General features: G+C 38.6%; 1 protein-coding gene across 2 annotated transcripts in view; it reads left to right on the top strand.

Moving 5' to 3' along the window:
* Positions 1 to 1,700, top strand: part of tbc1d22a (TBC1 domain family, member 22a) — a gene marked incomplete at its 3' end in the record, with an annotated part of 122,018 nt that extends 120,318 nt beyond the window's left edge. For both annotated transcript variants that reach the window (XM_079262904.1, XM_079262905.1), the window contains exon 14: positions 1,572 to 1,700. In XM_079262904.1, coding sequence (XP_079119030.1) covers positions 1,572 to 1,700 — 129 coding nt within the window. The remainder of the gene's footprint in view (positions 1 to 1,571) is intronic.
* Between the last annotated feature and the right edge of the window lie 16,764 nt (positions 1,701 to 18,464).

The following is an 18,464-nucleotide window of genomic DNA, read 5'->3' as shown; positions in this document are numbered from 1 at the left end:
AAAGGTCATGCACATCCAGCTGTGGGTTCCATTTTAGTATTAAACAAGTGCTTTCACTAACCAATTTCATTGCGTATAAAAAGATTCCACAAATAGAAAATGCAATACTAGCTGCATGGTAAATAAATAAAACAAGAAAGAAAAGTGAAGGTGTCAGGATTGGGTATAACAGAAGAATCGCTTCACTTGACCCTTTCCATCAAAAGGATTAATTATTGATCACTATTTTATGTTTAATTTTATCCAAAAATCATCAAGAAAAAGAAAATGATTGTGAAAAATTCTGGCCTTTTACCATCAAAACTGCACCATACAATGAAAAGATGAAGAGTCTGCGGAGATCTCATGGTGTTTAGATTTATAAACAAATTCAAATGAAGTTTTAATAGCATTTAACAGTTCCCTTACTTTTTCTAAATAAAAAAACGTTTTTTGATACATTCAGAGTTTCAAGTCTATATTTATTTTGTCTTTTGTTTTTTTTGTTTTTTTTATATATTTTTTTTTAATTTAAAGTCATATTTGTCCTCCAAATAGGGGATCCGAGTGGTTTATTTACTTTGTCTTTATGACGTAATCCATAAAATTGCACACTGCTCTGAGATTCAGATCATTCTTCACTGTAACACAAGCTTTTAAAAAAAAAAAAAAATAAATAAAATATATATATATATATATATATATATATATATATATATATATATATATATATATATATTCTAGTTTCATCTCTCATGCAAATGTTGAGCTACATCTCAGGAAACAAACATCCATGGAAAAAACAGATGCTATCACAGCTTCTTCTTTCTCTTCAGTCTGCTTATTATGACCGCTCATAATCACCTTGAATCTACAATCCAAGCGTGCAGGTCATGGGAAGTGATTTACCTGTGCTCTTTCATGTTTAGTTGTCGGTCTTTTGCTTCGCTTGCTTGAAGGAACAAGAAACATAGAGTAGGTAGTCAATCTTTTAATGTGGTCTGATTAGTACACAAGCATCTTTGTTACAAATGCTGATAAATTTATCAGCATTTTTAACAGTCTGTCGTGATTTGAAGCTGGACAGTCATGTAAGATTTATCTGATTAGAGTTGTGGTGCAATTGGCAGGAAAATGATACAGCTGGGTGTTGCTACAGTTCCACTGGACAGGTTTACTTTCTGCCTCATCAGGCATGAATCCACATCAAGTGGGATTTCTTAGTTTATTTTAGCACAAAGTCTGAATAATTGTTTTGGTTTGTTAACTCAGTTGTTAAAAAGTGCTGTGCTCAGATTTGCATTGCCTTACTGTCAGATTAGAGTTCTGCTTCGCCTTCATTTATTACACTAAATCATTTTGGTAAAAAATTCAACACATCAAGTCTGAACTGGTCCTTTCATCATATCCTTTTTTTTTTTTTTTTTCCTTTTTTAAACCCTGTTTTAATATTGATCAGCTGCAGATTTGCATTTTCCTTTGAGGTCTTCTCAGTAGATCCTCTTTCTCTGTTAAATAAACTAATATCTTTGTGTGTCTTTTCATTCTTGACTTCATTTCTAATTTATTTTTCTTTTCTCTTTCTCAATCAGGGCTTGATGATCCTCTTACAGAACCTTCCCACAATGCACTGGGGCAACGAGGAAGTGAGCGTTCTGCTGGCTGAAGCCTACCGGTTGAAATTCGCCTTTGCTGATGCACCCAACCACTACAAGAGATGATGAGTGTGGCTCTCCACCACTGCTCCTCCTTTTTTCTGTCCCTCATTTCCTTTCCCACAGTCATCTGCTGGACTTACAGGCCTCGTCATGAAGGGACCGCCCCTTTTCTTAAACCCCCCCCCCCCCCCCCCCCCCCCCCCCCTCCCTTTGCCCGTTTTTCCAATGGGCTTTTCAGCAACTAAGAGATTTAAATTAAGGAATGACTGATAAGAAGTGCAGTGTAGCAGTTTAACAAGACGATGATGCGGAGCCTTTTTAAAATTCTCTCTCTTGATCAGCTCTAAAATATGGACGCCTACAGTACGATGCAGAAAAACTTTTTAACATCACTCAGCAGTGGGTTTTTTTCTTTTTTTCTTTGGAGACTGGGCTGCCGGTGGTGATGCCTTAGAGAACAACCTCAGGCCCAGTGCAGGACCATGAGCCTGGGTCACATCCAACTCACAGATTGTTTCTGGCAATACATTGTTTTTTTGTTCCCCAGGGTTCATTTTGGTTTTGTTTGTTTTACTTTTTTGTCCAGTTGTGAAATGGTTATAGAAAGATGACGAAAAGGCATTTGTGCAGACACATATCTAAGGTTTCTTTTTTCTGATGGTTAAGCAACCTGAAGGAACATGACCTCTCCAGTTTTTCTGAATCATTCAAAGAGCAACACAGTTTGCTAGAATTTGACAGCAGGAGCGATTGGGGGGAGCTTGTCTCCTTCCTCCTTCTATAAATCACACACACCCCAAATCATTCTCCCTTTTATCCCGTCCTCCCACCTGCTCTGCAACATCACAGCATTTGAGTGTAAGACAAACAGTCGTATAAGGCCGCAGGTCTGGAGGGTCTCATAAAACATTAAAAGTTGTTGAGAAGCCATCAGAAGGAAGATTTATTCCTGCTTGTTGGGCTGTGTCTTACTAATAACTCCCTCTCTCTGAACAAACTGTAGGACTACCTCAGAATTTGTCTTTTTTTTTTTTTTTTACAATGTCACACGGAGAAAGAAAATAAATGCTTTGTTGCAGCCCACAGCCGAATTTTTCCACACAAAAAGAAGGAAAAAAGAAACCATGCCTTTCAAAATGCAAGTTCAAAGATTTGCCTTATTCAGGAAAACGTCCAAATCTGGTTTCTTCTTGTTTGCTGTCATCACTTCATCTCCTTCAAACTCTTAAAATGTCATGGGAAGTTTATGGAGTTCCAGCTGTAGGCATGTGTAAAATGTAGACCGAGAGTCTGAACTGAGCTCAGCATTAGCAAGTGGTCCTTATCAGTCAAGTCACCCACAAGGCCTTCATTGTTAGTGCAAGATATGAAATCATATGGAGACAGAAAAAGGTTTCTTATGGACTTTGAATGCAGTCATATATGTTTGATCCATATTGGTTCTTTTATTTAAATCATGTGTAACCAGCACTGGGATGCTGCAACTATAATATGTCTGCTCTTCTATAACATCCTGGATTGTACAACGTGAACCATCACAACTATCCTCGTCATGTATTTATTAAAACTTACCCTAAAATCACGCTTCAGCACCGTTTAACAAGGCTGGGTTTTAAAAGTGGGCTTTTTTTTGCTTCAAATCTGTTTCTGAACGTCAACATTTTCCTGTTGATGTACTTTCCTTTTTTCACTCATTTTTATTACAGAAGTGATTTTGTAACTGAATGTCCATGAATCGATAATCAAATCAGAAATCAAACCAAATTGTAATCAGAATTCATTTGCAAAATGAAAGGCATAGTAAGTTTTGTATTTCAGTGGTGTTATTTTAATTTTAAACAGCTTTTTTATGTATTACTGCGGGATCAGAAATGGTTTGAAAACACACTTAAAAGAAGCAAAATCCCTCCTAAAGGTGTTTATCACATTCAGTTCTCCTTGGAATGGGAAGGTTTAAGAAACCACTAGTCAAACCACTCTATAAGAAATTAGCATATAGCATTATAGCACAAAAAATCGCTGATTTTTGTGCACAAACCTTCTAACGCTGTTGCAGCTGAAACATCAGGACATGACAGGTTGGTTGCTCAGCACACACACGTTCACCAAAGTCACCAGCACCGTATTGGTGTAATGTTGCAAAGACGTGGTGCTGGTCGGGTAATCAGACATTCATGACATAACTCAAAGCATTCAGAGCCTCCTGTCGCGCCTCCACCAGGATCCATTATTGTCACTCGAGCTAGCAAAGGCAGCGAGCGTAGGTGTGTGAAGGAGAGACGGAGGGAGGGTGTTGTTTCTTTGGAAGTTTCGGCGCTTTTTCTCTGAGAGCTGTCAGTCTTTGATCACACGCTGGGATTGTTTTGTTTTTTTTTTCTCCCCTTCTCTTCCCCCATTTCTTTTTTTACACAATCTGAACCAGTTCCACAAGCCCCTCATCTCCCATGCTCTCTGACAAGGAAAAACTGCACTTAATTTTAAAGTCTACAGCCTTTTTTTCCCCCCTCCCTCTCCTCCTTTTGTATGAGATTTATTCTTTTGATCAGAATTTTTAAAGGTTCGTCTCTTAGGTTTTATATTTTTTATGCATACATATGTTTACGTTTTTCAAGAGTGTTAAGTTGTGCCTGACTCTGGAGACGCCATCTTTCTTTTTGGTTTTTTTTTAAGCACAAACAAACTTGGTGAAAAAAGTTAAAACATTTTGAATTTGCTTTAAATTGACAGATAATATCTGTTCTTTTCCCTCTTGGCTGTCCAAACGACCATTTCTGGGTATTTAGAGCATATTAATAGCTCAAATCTGGCAGCTGGATTGTTGCTAAAGTTATTCCACCTCTGAACAAGCCTGTCAAGCTCTGACACTGAAACTGCATCCATAAGGAGGACTAGTTGGAGTGATATTCAGCAGTTACAGTTTGCAAAGGTCGAAGACTTTCTCTTTTTTTCTTGCTTCAGTGTATCATTATTTCTTACTTACCTAGCAATGCCATAAAGCACAAAATTACCCAACTTCATGAGTTTTTTGCAGAAATAAATGATGCGCTTAAACATGGCATTACGTTGCCATTCACAGATGTTATAAGTGCTAGCGTTAGCAGCTCCATCCTCTATGTGCTACATGAAGAGATTTTGAGTCAGACATCCTAAGCCAATCTGCTCCCCTGGATTGTGTTAGCTTTGAATTGTAGTAAGAGACTAACTTTTATTTTTCCAAGTCCGTCTCTGCCAGTGAGGATGTTGACAGATTAGCTTTAGCCTCAGCCTTCTGGCAGCAAAATTGCAGCCCCATTTTTAAGATTCATATCAGTTAAATCAGTCACGGCGATAGCATCGACTTATTTAACCTGGTTGTTGCAGCTGATAGAATCTGCATGTCCGCTCAGCAGGAGAACCACCGGCTTCTGGCTGGAAATGAGAAGCCGCTTTGTCGGCTTTTGATTGAAATCAGCAACAAACAATGTCTGAGCCGAGGTGTTAAAATGACCACCGTCGCAGCGTAAAAGCATCAAAAATTGAAAGCTTGACAGGTAAACAACAAAGGGGGGGGCAGGGATTTAAAAACGGACAATATTTGTCCGATTTATTATCCAAAGTTCTGCTTCTAATAAAGTTAAGTTGCCTTAATTCACAGATTTATATTGCTAATGAATTCTGTCTGGGAGACAGTGATGCCCCAGGCTGCAGCTAATGGCGGAGGCTCACTCTCACTGTACTCTGCCAAGGTGTGTGTGTGTGTGTGTGAGAGATTTGATAGGTAAAGAGAAGGTTTTAAGACCTTCCTCTGTCTTGGATCATTCAAAGATTGTCTCTCCATTGTTGCTGTAATGTCAGTTGCAGTAATTTCCCTTGGGGCAAGAATCAGCCGCCTACTTACAAATCTGTGAAAATGGGATGATTTAATAAACAAAATGTTGAACAGATTTATTTGCTACCAATCTGGAATCAACTTCTCTTGCACGCACATCTCCATGGTGATCGGTGGCATCGCTCATCCAGACAGACTTCATTCATGGGAGCATTTTCAGGCTGCGTGTATGTATGTATGTGTGTGAAAACCAAGCTGAAAAGCAAATCCTCCCCCATGTCTTTTGCCCCAGAGTACTGAGAAAAGAAATCTACTAATACAAGAATTGTGTGGGTGACAGGAGTAGTGGTTCTTGAATTTAAAAATGTGTACAGAAACATAAATCTGTAAATAGAAAGTGTAAATAAATCCTATATATGACAAAGCGCTTTGACCACGGTGTCATGTTTTTTGTTCTGTGTTGCTTTCTGTAGGCCAAGTGATGCACTGCACCTGGTAACGGTACATGTCCAACTGCAGAGAGAGCAGATGCTACATTTCAGAGCACTGTGACTCCAGCGCCTCTCTGAAGCATCACAGCAGCGGAGATATCTGTCCTATCAAGCAACCCCATGATGAAGTCCTATACGGTGCAAAAGATGCAGAAATAATGAATGAATGTGTGCATAATGATAGCAATTACTAAGCTTGTGTGTGTTCATACATAAGGAAGCATGGCGAGCGAGCGGCGGCTGCTTAATGTGCAGCGGTGTTGGTTGTATTTATACTTTATTCTCAAACACGTCTAACAGGTAAACACTTCTTGTCTGATCCCTCTGGAGGACACAGCAACAGCTTGGTTAATGAGACGCTTTCTCCCTCCATGTGTGTGTGTGTGTTTTTTTTTTCCAAAGGACAGGAAGGAAAGAAGACAAAGACCAAAAGGAACGAAAAAACAACATTCACTTGCAAATGTGAGCACCTACCTGTGTGCACGAGCGTGCGTGCTCGTGCAGCTGCAGCCCACAGTCTGAGCTCCCTCTTGCTCTCGTTAGGCTGACTGATGTTCACACAGGCAGCCAATTATGGAGTGCCGGTCACCGAGGACTCCCGTCACTTCATGGGAAATTAAAAATACATTAAAACCAACAATAGTCACAGGAAGGCGCCTGCTTGTGCACGTGTATGCTCACGTGCACACATTAGTGCACTTGGAGAATGAAAGATGGAAGAGGTGCCAACAAAGAAGCAGCTGGAGCTCATGGTCTAGTTGAAGAGGTGCGGCGTAATAATCAGTATCATCAAGCCTTTTTTTTTTTTTTTTTTTTTCCCTCCTTTATTTTATTTTATTTTCCTCATATGCATATTTTGGCTGTTTACTTTTATTTGTACACCATGTCACTTTGCTTTTATAGCAGTGTGTACTGTTTACCTCCTACTGCCCTTTTAACTCCTCTAATTTACAGACCAGTAAAGTAGAATTTAACAGTCCTGCTCAAGGACTTAAAGCAGCAAACTAATGCAGAGTTAAAGAGAGAGAGACTTGGTTTTTATAGAGTTTTCAGTCTGTCTGAAATCAATCTCTGAAATCAGCTTTTGTTGGAGCGATCCAAACTGCAACAGTATTATGTAGTCACAATGAAGGAACGCATGCAGATTGATGGGCTCTCTGTAGAGGATTTTAGATGCACTGCAGAGAGCCTGTCGCGGCTGTGATGCAAATCCCTTTCCATTTAGAATTTCTGCAAAGGCAACCAAATATGTTGGGCTGCTAATGGAAAATCATTTCTGCCTGTGTGCAGCAACTGTACTGTGAGATTAGACACAGTCATCCTTGTTTTTGTTTTTTTTCATCCCTTCATGATATCTAAACATCTCAAAGGTGACAGTGTGGCTTTTACATGAAATGTCTATTTCCTTTCCTTATTATCTGCTGTTACAGAATTAAAACCCAATCAAGTTTATAACCTGAGGCCATTTTTCAGAACAATCATTTTGCTTAATAGTCGTGACAGACACCCATTTGTCTGAATATTTCCATTCATAACAGTTCTGCATGACACAAATGATACAGCCAAAACAGCACTTTGACTCTATAGATGACAAACTTGTATCAGGCGGGCTTGATTCTCCAGATCACAATGAAATTGCTTTTAATTGACTAAGAAATTATTTCTTGAAAAAATAATGATCTCAATGCTGAAAAATATCTCATTGTTATGATCAAAAGCATCCTTGATGAAGTAGGAGTAATTAACCAAAAGTAAGTGGATTTTTCTTTTTTTTTCTTTCTTTTTACTCCAATAAGATTCTCTAAGGTGAACTTCAGTGTTCATGTAGAATTTCTCTGATTTTACTAATATATATATATATATATATATATATATATATATATATATATATATATATATATATAAGGTCATGACTTATACTAAAAGGCAGCTTAACATTTTGTCATCTTATTGAGGAAAAAAAGACAAAAAGGGTTGTTTGATGTTCATGTTAAGTTTACAAAGCTTTATCCCTAAACTTCTCTGTTTTTCCTACTTTAGTCGTCAACCCTTCATCAATAATTGTTCACCAACTTTGTAAGAAGTTCCAGTGGCTCCTTTATGATTTCCTCTAGCACAGAACACAGCAGACCGTCTTTTTATGAAAAAGGGCATAATTTCTTGCAGCCTTAAAAGCAAGGCTCATTTGTTTTGCCAGTTGTTTTAAACTTTTTTTATGGATAAATACAAGAACAAGAGTTTAAGGAAAGATAATAGTCACTTTTTTGACTAATTGACTGTTGTCAGTTTTCAGCACATCATTTCATGCTGCATAACAGTGTTGTCTATACTTCCATTGTATATTAACAACAGTAACCTGCCTTTTTTTTCTTCTTCTTCTTCTAATGGAACCATTCATCGCAGGAAATGTTTTATTCTTTAAGAAAATTTTACTGCAGTATGCTATGAACAACAGGGGAATTGGGATTTATCAGTGCTGACACTGTGAAAGCTCCTTTCCTTGAAAATGTGAAACAATGCCTTATTTCCCTGATTAGATTGGTCTATTTAAAGAATGCACTTTACTTGAACTCTTCCTTCAAAGAGCTGATCTGTCCTTTACCTTATCAAGTCATATTTTGAGTTAATGACTTGAATCAGGAACTGTGCAGACACGGTGCAGCAACTCTGACACGCCACCTATTTAACATCTAGCAGGTAAAAGCTTCTTACTGTCACGAACAACAAATTACACAGGAAGGGAATATTTTTACTCGACTTCACACAGAGCATGACTTGAAACTCTCAAAGCTCCCCCCCCTCCTCATGACTGCTTACTCATCACACCAAGCTGAACTTGAGCTGGGCTAAGCTTCCATCAGATCCACTATGCGTCTGCTCATCCACCCTGACAGCATCATGGTGACCGAATTGACAAGCCTTTAGACGTGTGTCACTCTGAATCCATCTCCTCTCTGGTTGCCTTCAGACAGATATTAGCTCTGCATGGAGAAACACAGCACCGGCTTGTTTCAGCGGTATTACCGGGGTGTATACTCACCTATCTACTGTATCGTTCCTTCTTTGACTGCAGGTCCATTTGCTCTAAACAAGGTTTAATGGAGTGAAGTTTAATGTTTGCAGGAATTGATAAATGCACCTGTCTCTTTACCTCTGGTTGCAAGGCGGTGTGGCGTGCACAGCATCCTGTACTTTTTTACAGCTCTTACTCCATGGCCATTCAAACATGACTGTTATATAACAAAGCAGATGTTTATTTTCAGTCTTGGCAAACAGTTTCATCCTCTTTAATAACTGCAGAATGCACCGGTATGGATTATGAGTTTGGCACGCTGCTGAAGGAGTTGCTTTCCAAGTAGCTGCTGGGCGGTGACGCATGTATTTCTGAGAAACTCACCAAGTGCTAAACTTAAAGTTGTAAGTTAAACGCTGATGCCTTAAGAGCGGCTAAGAACTGGATTTTAGCCATTCTGTGCCACGATTTAACTCTGCTGCACCGTGTTTTCCGATGAGTCTCTGTTTAATGTGCATTCAACAGCTTGCAGATGTATCTCACGGAGCAGTTTGACGAGCACTGACAGGTTTTACGCATTAAATGTGACAAAACTGAACACCACCTGCTTATTCTGTTGCATATTAATATTAGCAGCTGCATCATCTGCTTTAAAAGCAGTTTTTTTTTTCCTGATGTGCTTGTACACCAGGTGGCACTTGTGTGTTTGAATGGAAAATAAACACATAATTGGGCCTGATCAATGTTCTAACTGAATCCACCGGTCACCTTGCCATTGTGACCGTCTATCTTTAAAAGTTATACCTTGAGGAAATCCAAATGCAACATTAAATATAGAAGGTGGAAAATAATTTAGGATGACTAAACTTGCTTAAAGTAATTTATATTTGTCAAAAGGAATTGATAGCACATTTATTAAATGCAAACAGATGAGTTAAAAGTAAAGACAAGCCGTTGAAATGGTAGACTGGCTGAACCCTCTTGATAAAAACATAAAACAATCATATTAATGTGACAGGACTGCTGCTGGATGCTGTTCAGTTAAATATTGAATAAAAGAACCAAACACAAAAAAGAAAATGTGATCATTTAATTATAAAATAATAACTTTAATGTACAAAAAACATTTTAGTAATTTGAATATTTTAATTTGATTATTCTCATTTTAGGCTCTTGCGTTCTAAACTAAGCTGAATAGATTTTTGAATCATAAGGTTGAGGAGTAAAATTAAACCAAAATAGAAAAGAATGAAATGAAAATCCTCCCAGAAGAATGAAAGTGATAAAATATGTGAATGAAAACCTAGAGGGATGCATGACTTATTGATTTGATGTATTAAACAGGGTTGCTAGATGTTCACAGGCTAAGAATGTGTAAATTAATCTTTTAAATGACGAGTACAGATAATCTAAGGCAGGGGTGCCCAAGTCTGGTCCTGGAGATCTACCATCCTGCTGTTTTTAGGGGCAACCCTTCTCCAACATGCCGAATCAAATAAGTGGCTCGTTAGCAGGCCTCTGCAGAGCTGAATGACATGCAGAAGAGGAATTCAGCTGTGCTGGACAGGGGTTGCATCTATAGGCTGCAGGATACCGGCCCTCCAGGACTGCAGTTTGACACACCTGATCTATAGGCTGCAGGATGGTAGATCTCGAGGACTGGACTTGGGAACCACTGATCTAAAGAGAAAAGGTTTGAGATCATAACTACCTAAAATACACAGCAAACAAATTAAAACTAGAGCAATAATCATTAAAAGTGATTGTAATGAAGTAAGAAACTAATACTACTACACTTACTACTTATGTAGTTTGAAAGTATGAATTGTTTTTACATAGATGGCTAAAATAGCTTTGTGAACAAGAACTTATAGCCATGAAGACTGAATAAAGACTGAATTATTGGGCAAAGATGAAGCACTGCTCCTTTTGTAAAGTATTCATACATTTTCCTAACCGCTTAGTCCAATTCAGGGTCACAGGGAAGCTGGAGCCTATCCCAGTAATCACTGGGCGAGAAGCAAGGTACACCCTGGACAGGTTGCCGTCCAGTCACAGAGCCACACAGAGCGACAAACAACCAGCAACACTTATACACACTCCTAGGGAAAATTTAGAGTAAACAATTAACCTAACATGCATGTATTTAGACATTAGGAGGAAGCTGGAGGACCCGGAGAGAACCCACAGATACACATACAAACCCCACACAGTAAGGCCACTGTTGGAAACTCCTTTTGAAAGCATCATTTTCACATTTCATTTTGCCTTAAAGAGATATTTTTGGGGGAAGAAAATGGAAAATTTACTGCCCTTACAGTAAAGGCTGCTCTTATTCCCTCAATGCTGTGGTGACGGTTTTAGGATTAAGAGTAGAAAAATATAACATTGCAGTTCTTTATACACTTCAAAAACTATTTCAAATGCCTCCACCGCCATATATTTGGTGGGACTGTGAGAGTTGTTATCTCCTCTTTCACACTAGGCCCAACAAACTGCTGGGTTAGCTAAAATGACAGCTGACCCCATGGCCTGCGCCTAAGTGACTGCAGCGATAAGTCACTTAGGCTTAGGCCATGGTTAGCAGTGACACAATCAGGATGTGTAATTAACTTGCGTCTGTCTTTTCACTTGGCAGTTTAACGAAATCAGTTCTGCTGAATAGACAGGAGATTCCGCTCGCACATTAATGAAAGCACCCATTGACCTGTTTTAACTTGGTTTGAGGTTAAACCAATAAACTCCAGAGGGCGAGACACTTTATGCAAAAACGTATGTGCATCTGTATAATGGTATATGTGAAAGTAGGTAACCAATTGTCTTAATGTTGGTGTATTTGAGGCAGACTTGGATCATTTTCAGTTTGATCAATGTTGTCATTTCTGCGGTGAAATGACACTACAGTTTGTCATGCGGCATCACCTTTAGCATGATGAAATCTCATGCTGTGACAGCGTGCGAGCTGATAAGATGCCATAGTTTTGTGTGTGTGTTAGAAAGCGAGACAGATGCAGCTTTTGGCATACTGCACTGACACATTTTTGCTAAAAAAAAAAATGTATGATTCAGTTTCTTAATGTGTGTGGTGGTTTTATAAAACCTTCTAGCCTATATTTGTGCCACTTACATTATTAAGATAGAAAATAATATGGTCTGCAGCATTAAAGATGTATAAGGGGAAGTATGTCTTAGAATAAAGTACTTGAAGTGAATGGTTGCCAATGAAAGACATACAAAACTGATTACAGCTGAGTTGGAAAGCAGCAATCGATCTCTGGTTGCTTACTGAATTATGTTGTTCAGATTAAATTCATGTCTTCCTGCCAAGACGGATACTGAGTTCGGCGCTGGGGTCAGGAGGTCTTTGTTCTGCTAATTTGGTATAAGTAGTATTTGATGGCAGGCTGCTTTTGTTTACTGTTTGCGTAGTTTTTGCCTCACCCATCCATCCCAGGAATGTTTGCACCGATAAAAGCTGAAACACAAATCCAACAGTTGTCCAAAACTAACACACATCAGCCACAGTCTGCCTGTGTTTTTATAAGTATTCTTGCATTTTTTGTGTGTGACTGGACCATAGACCGTATATGAAAGATGGACGGAGCCTGTGGCGGTTAAAAGTGAAGCCTATGCGGAAGTGCAAAAAACTGCAGTTCCCCCTTCATCCACTAGGGGCTGGCTCCAAAACAGAACAAATCCCCATAGACTCCTATGTTAAAAAGGCCAACTTCACAGCAGAAATAAACATGTTTACAGCCTGGTTCAAAAATCCATTTTTGGTTTAATAGGTCAGATTTACCTTCATGACAACTGTGGGGGGAGTGAATTTTTTTCTAACTCGGCCATTTAATAGTAATTTAATCTCAAAATTCGGCATATTTAGGGGTGTGTCCTTTTGATTGACAGGTACCAATCTCCAGCTTCAAGTAAGAAGAACTTAGAACAACCGTGGTTTTTAGCCGGTTACCAACATGACTTAGTTTAGCCCGCTTTCCTCCGTTAGCTGGTTAGCTCCCGTTATCTCCATGTTAGCTCGGTTAGGTCTTAGCTCGGAGTTCGCTCAATGTCAATCATCCACCATGACGCTCACAGCCCCCTCTCAGCTCCACCTCTTTGCCCATATATGTATTTTCCGGGTGAGACGACGCGCATGCCCCTGCCAAAATGGCGATTGTAGGAACCACCCACCGAGATCAATTCAGCTCTTCAGAAACCTATGGTTGACGTCACGGAGGCTATGTCTACCTCTATATACAGTCTATGGACTGGACGTTTAGCAGGTTAGTTAACTATTGAAATAGCAGAGTATTTGCAAGGATGCAAAACAACTTCAGGAGACAGAAAGCTATGAAGTTGAAATCCAGTCTGAACCCTTTCTGATCATCTTTTACTCTCTCAACTCTCCCAAAATGCCATCACATACTCCGCCCACTTCAGGACTCTTGCTGGCACCATAAGGTTCTCCTTGCCTGGTTTATAGTAAACCAAAGGGGTTGCAGTGCCAGGTACCATCGGGCGATACGCTCATTTGAGTCCTTCATGCTTTCCAGCTATTGGTGTGCCTTATGATCAGTTTCCAGGGTAAGTTCTCTTCCAAGCAGATAGTAATGGAAGGAACACAGAGCCCAACTGATTGCCAACACTTCTGTCTCTATTTTAGAATAGTGGACCTCCAGGGGAAGGGCTTCCAGCTGATGTATGCCACTGGATCTGTTCTCCATGTGGCACCTTGCAGAAGGACAGCTCCAAGACTTCCTATCTGAAGCATCAGTAAGTTTTATAAACAGCTCAACAAAGCCTGGACTATATAAAACAGAATGCTTATATGGTGAGTGTTGGATGTCATGAAAAGCTGCTACAGCCTCCTCTGTCTACTGGATGTGAGTGGGGGAGAGAGACCCAGTCAAGTCTGAGTAGAGTATATATTACATTATATGAACAAATAAATATATATAAAGTAAAACCACGAGGTTAAACATACGGTACTAGAAACTCCTTTTAAGATGTATAATGAAAAACCAAGGAAATTAATGCAAGAGAGATACATCTATAAATGTAACTCAAAGCAAATGTTCATAATATCAATAATATAACAAAATAGACAAACAGAATATGTGCTAAATATTTAAGATATTTAGCAGTATTTCTGTGCTGTTTTGGCAACACAAAATTACATGTATCAATTTGAAAGCTTCTTGCATATGTGGAGTGGTAATTTCTCATACATTTTAGTTCTGTCCGTCCTTCCATCCATCCATGCATTTTAGTTGCATGTTTAGGATAATGAGCCATTTTTCCAGGCGCTAATTTCAGCTCTTTGCAACAGTTTCCAGTGAAACCTGAGTCAGGTTCAAAATCTTCTTGCTGTTCAGGGAGCCATGGTGCTGTGTATGTGCTTTAGCTGAATGGGTTGCATGTCTAGCCTGGTTTTCAGTGCATAGTGTTTGCACTAAAATGCACAAAAACTATCATTTCTTTGACACATTAAAGTGTCTCCAGAATCAGAGCAAAGCAGCCTCACCGTATGATAGCATGACTACTGTGGTTCCTAAAACCGATAGCAGAGTTTACTCCAGGTCGCAGTAGTGCTGTTAGTTGTGTGTTTTTGTGTTGTTTCCTTTCCTCCATCACTGTGAGTTCGAAGAAACTAACTGTGAATTATTTTGATAACATCACAAACAATTAAAACATTCATTCATTCATTCATTTTCTGAACCGCTTAATCCAATTCAGGGTCGCGGGGAAGCTGGAGCCTATCCCAGCTGGCTTTGGGCGACAGGCAGGGTACACCCTGGACAGCTCGCCAGTCCATCACAGTTAAAACAGTTAAGTGATTATCTTGTATCTAATAATTTTTTTCATGCTTTCCGGTAGTGATATTGTCTTTATCACTGGGAAAGGGAAAGTGGAATCATTCTTTTTTTTTTTTTTTTTTTAATTTTTTTTAAAATTTTATGTTAAAACTAGGTTAACACTGAAATAGTAAAATGGCACACACAGGCCTCATATTTCCCCTTTTCTCATCATTAAATACTACAAATTTAGTTTTATTGCATTTATTTCAGAAAATCTTCTAATTCTTGTCCAACAGTTCTGACCAGACGGGTTTTCCATGAAGCAGGATTAAGGGAAAGCCTCACTTATTTTAATAGGTCTGGGTCATTAATGTATCAATGTGAGAGTTCTGCTCCACCATCATGGCTTTGAGTCCCAGCTGAGTTACCATCGTAACTTCTATTGAAAAACAAGTCTGCTTCAGACCAGACTTAATGTCAGGTTTATTTAAGACTGGTTGAAATGGGAACACAGAGTGCTTGTCTAGAAGAATTTTGCTTACGTTATGTAATAAGTTAATATTAAAATCCGTTTTAAAAAATTAACAGCATTTTCATTGTTCCTAAAATAAATACATCAACTCAATACTGCACAAGTAAACCACTGTTTGCAATGAGTAGCAATGAGTTGCAACATACTGTATATTAAAGGAAAAAAAATCTGTTCTGCCACCATTATTTTAAAGAACCTGGCTCTACCAGACCCACAGCTGCCTTCATAACCACTTCCCCACTTTCCCTGTGGTTCCTGCACAATGGGGCAAATTTGACTGAGTAACTCTTTGGATTTGTTGGCAGTTTTCTGCCATCTTCCCGGTTCTGTCAGTGGCTGTTTTCCCTGCTTTTTAGATATGTTCTTCCTACAGCTCTGTCAGCAGCTTTTGATCTGCTGATAAGAACTATGCTCTCGTTTTGCCATAGACATCACTCATTTCATCAATTTTTTGTTCTTTAATTCATTTGGCTTCATTAAACATTGCGGGTGTGTGCATTAAGTGGGACTATGCAAGTCTGCATTGAATCGGTCTGGATCACATAAGGCCGCGCTGCGTCTGTGGGATGACTTGAGGCCTAATTACAAGATGGTGCTAAACTGACTCAGGTTTTTCCAGGTGTCTCTTTCTTTCTTTTTTTGAGCAGCTTTCATGGAATGCCCCACAGGACTTTAGCCTACCCAAGACTAGTTTGATGCTAAAACAACAAGAAAATGTGCTCTCATTATGTGTCAGATCTGCTGTTCATAGTAAGAATGAGACAGTTAACAACCCAGCATCTTAGCCTCCGTCAGTCCCTCAAACTGCAGACACAAAACAGCCCAAAGGCACAGAGTGCAAACATCAGCAACAAAAGGCAGTGCTAACAAAAGACCAAAGGTTTAGTGATGTATTTGGGAATTTTACAGGTAAACAAAATTGTTAATGGCTCATTCTGAATGTGTTCAATAGTTTGAGAGAGTAGCTCTAACGTGTGAAGGCCTCTGATAGGTCACTTTAGATTTCACATTTAGAACTAAAAGAGAAAGGGTGAGTGAAAGACTGCTGGTGCTCTTAGTATACTTTTGAAGAATCATTTGAACATTGAACTTTTTTGGCTTCAAAAGGCTTTACTTTGTGTTTTGATGGTAAGAAAGAAAACGAGAAAGGTAAAAAAAAAAAAAAAAAAGTGAGGGGTCTTTACAGGTCATGAATCCCGAACATCATGTGATCTTTTGCCTTCAAATACTAAAGGTAAAAGAGGCCATGCTGGTATGGAGAGAAAAAAAAAAAAAGTATGGCCTCAAGGAAGGTTTTAACTACAAGATTTCTTCTTTCAGGAACTCTTCAAAAAGATGGTGGCATGAAACAACTATTTATACAAGACCAAACTGGGTGCAGTAAACACAATACATGGTTTGACTTACTGTCATGTACGTCTTTAATTGTTAATAATGAACAATGACATCGGTCATTACCACACAAACTACTCATTATAAAGTTTGTGTTAATTGGTGATCTTAAAAACAGAGTATCACACAAATAAAGCTCTGTTGTTTCAGGAAAAACAGAATGATCATCTTCAGAGTTTAACATTACAGAATTATTAATTTGATACTACTGCCTTCATATGTAACTAAATCTGATAATATTTCTGAGCAAGGATCAAAGTTAATTACACCACTTATTTTTACAGGAAGTTTAAGGAACTTGAGAAATCTGTTTTTAATAAAAACTGAAAGTAATACAATAACCACAATATCAGACATTTGTGTCACTTATTTTTGCTATTATGTGAGGGTAACACATCTACTTCAGCTTAATTCTCTCAAATTAATGTTAGAAAAACTGTTTTTAGGTAAATTAATACAGATTTATTTTTCACTTGAATCGAATCAAATCAAACTTTATAAAGCACTTTTTTTTTTAACAATAAATGCAACACAAAGTACTTTACATGATATAAAACAAAGAAAAGTCATCAGCCCCTCCCTTCTCACACTCAAATGCATACACACTCATACACACACCCAAACAACATCAATTTCCAATACTACTCTTAAACATCACATATACACCTACATAGTTATTTATTGCTGAGCACAGATGAGCCTGGTAAGGAACACCATCGCAGGAGCCATCTGCACCAGGAGTCGACCAGACCACGGTACCAGGGGCACCGTTACGGTCACCAGTCAAAAGACCAAAGACATGAAAGGCGCCCTCGCAGCCATGGCCATTATGACACCCAGTGCCGAGGGCTCCCTCTGAGGAAACACTGGAAAATATCCTAAAAATGATCAAATACATGAAAAGAAAAATAAAATAAAATGGTAGTAATAATAAAACAAATATTTCAAGTAAAAACAATACAATAAAGATTATAAAAGCAGATGATTTAAAAAAAAAAAAAAAAAAAAAAAAACTCTAAAAAGAATTGGGTCCAAATAAATAAATTTGTACCCTAATGCTTTTAGGTTGGATACATTTGGGTGTGGCTAAGAGCTTAGCTAAACAGCGTAGCAGTAACATCATTTCAATACTGTTGTAATCACAGATCTTTTAAAGAATTTCAACCAACAACTGCATCTCATTCAGATGTGAACCACATCAGTCCACTCCTGTTCCCACACAGAGTTTTACGGCCCATTTTTCAAACTATGCCCAAACATTACTGGAATAGTCTCCAGCTTCCCCGCAAACCGATTGGACTAAACAGTGAAGAAGAAGAATAGGTAGATGGATGGATAGTCATATAATGAATTAATTTAAAAAAATGCCACCATTTTTTTTCTGTTTCCTACATGTACACACATTTCCTAGCATGCAACTTAAATGTGAAAAACCTACAAAAAACTACAATGATGGCAGTTTACGTGTTTTATTCCAGCTGTAGAAGCTTCATCATGTTTTATGGCTTTTATAGTGGAATTGTCTGCTCCTGTCTCTTCAGTCAGCGCTGGCCCTGAAGTGTCACAGCAAAACAAAAGCCACAACACAATTAGCCACAACACAGCCCAGTTAGCCATAACACAACATAATACAAACACAACCACTTCCATTGTGGCTTAATGTGTTGGCTTTTGTCTTGTTGTGACCCTTCAAGACCACTGTACAAGTGGATTTTGACAACAGCATAGAAATAGATCACATCTATGATCCTGGTGTCATTCTCTGTTGTGGGTGTATTTCAGTACATATACAGCTC

Source organism: Telmatherina bonti, assembly GCF_933228915.1.
Source record: "Telmatherina bonti genome assembly, chromosome: 23".
Classification (NCBI taxonomy): domain Eukaryota; kingdom Metazoa; phylum Chordata; class Actinopteri; order Atheriniformes; family Telmatherinidae; genus Telmatherina; species Telmatherina bonti.
Note: the sequence above shows the minus strand (reverse complement) of the source record. Positions and strands in the feature narration are given on the sequence as shown.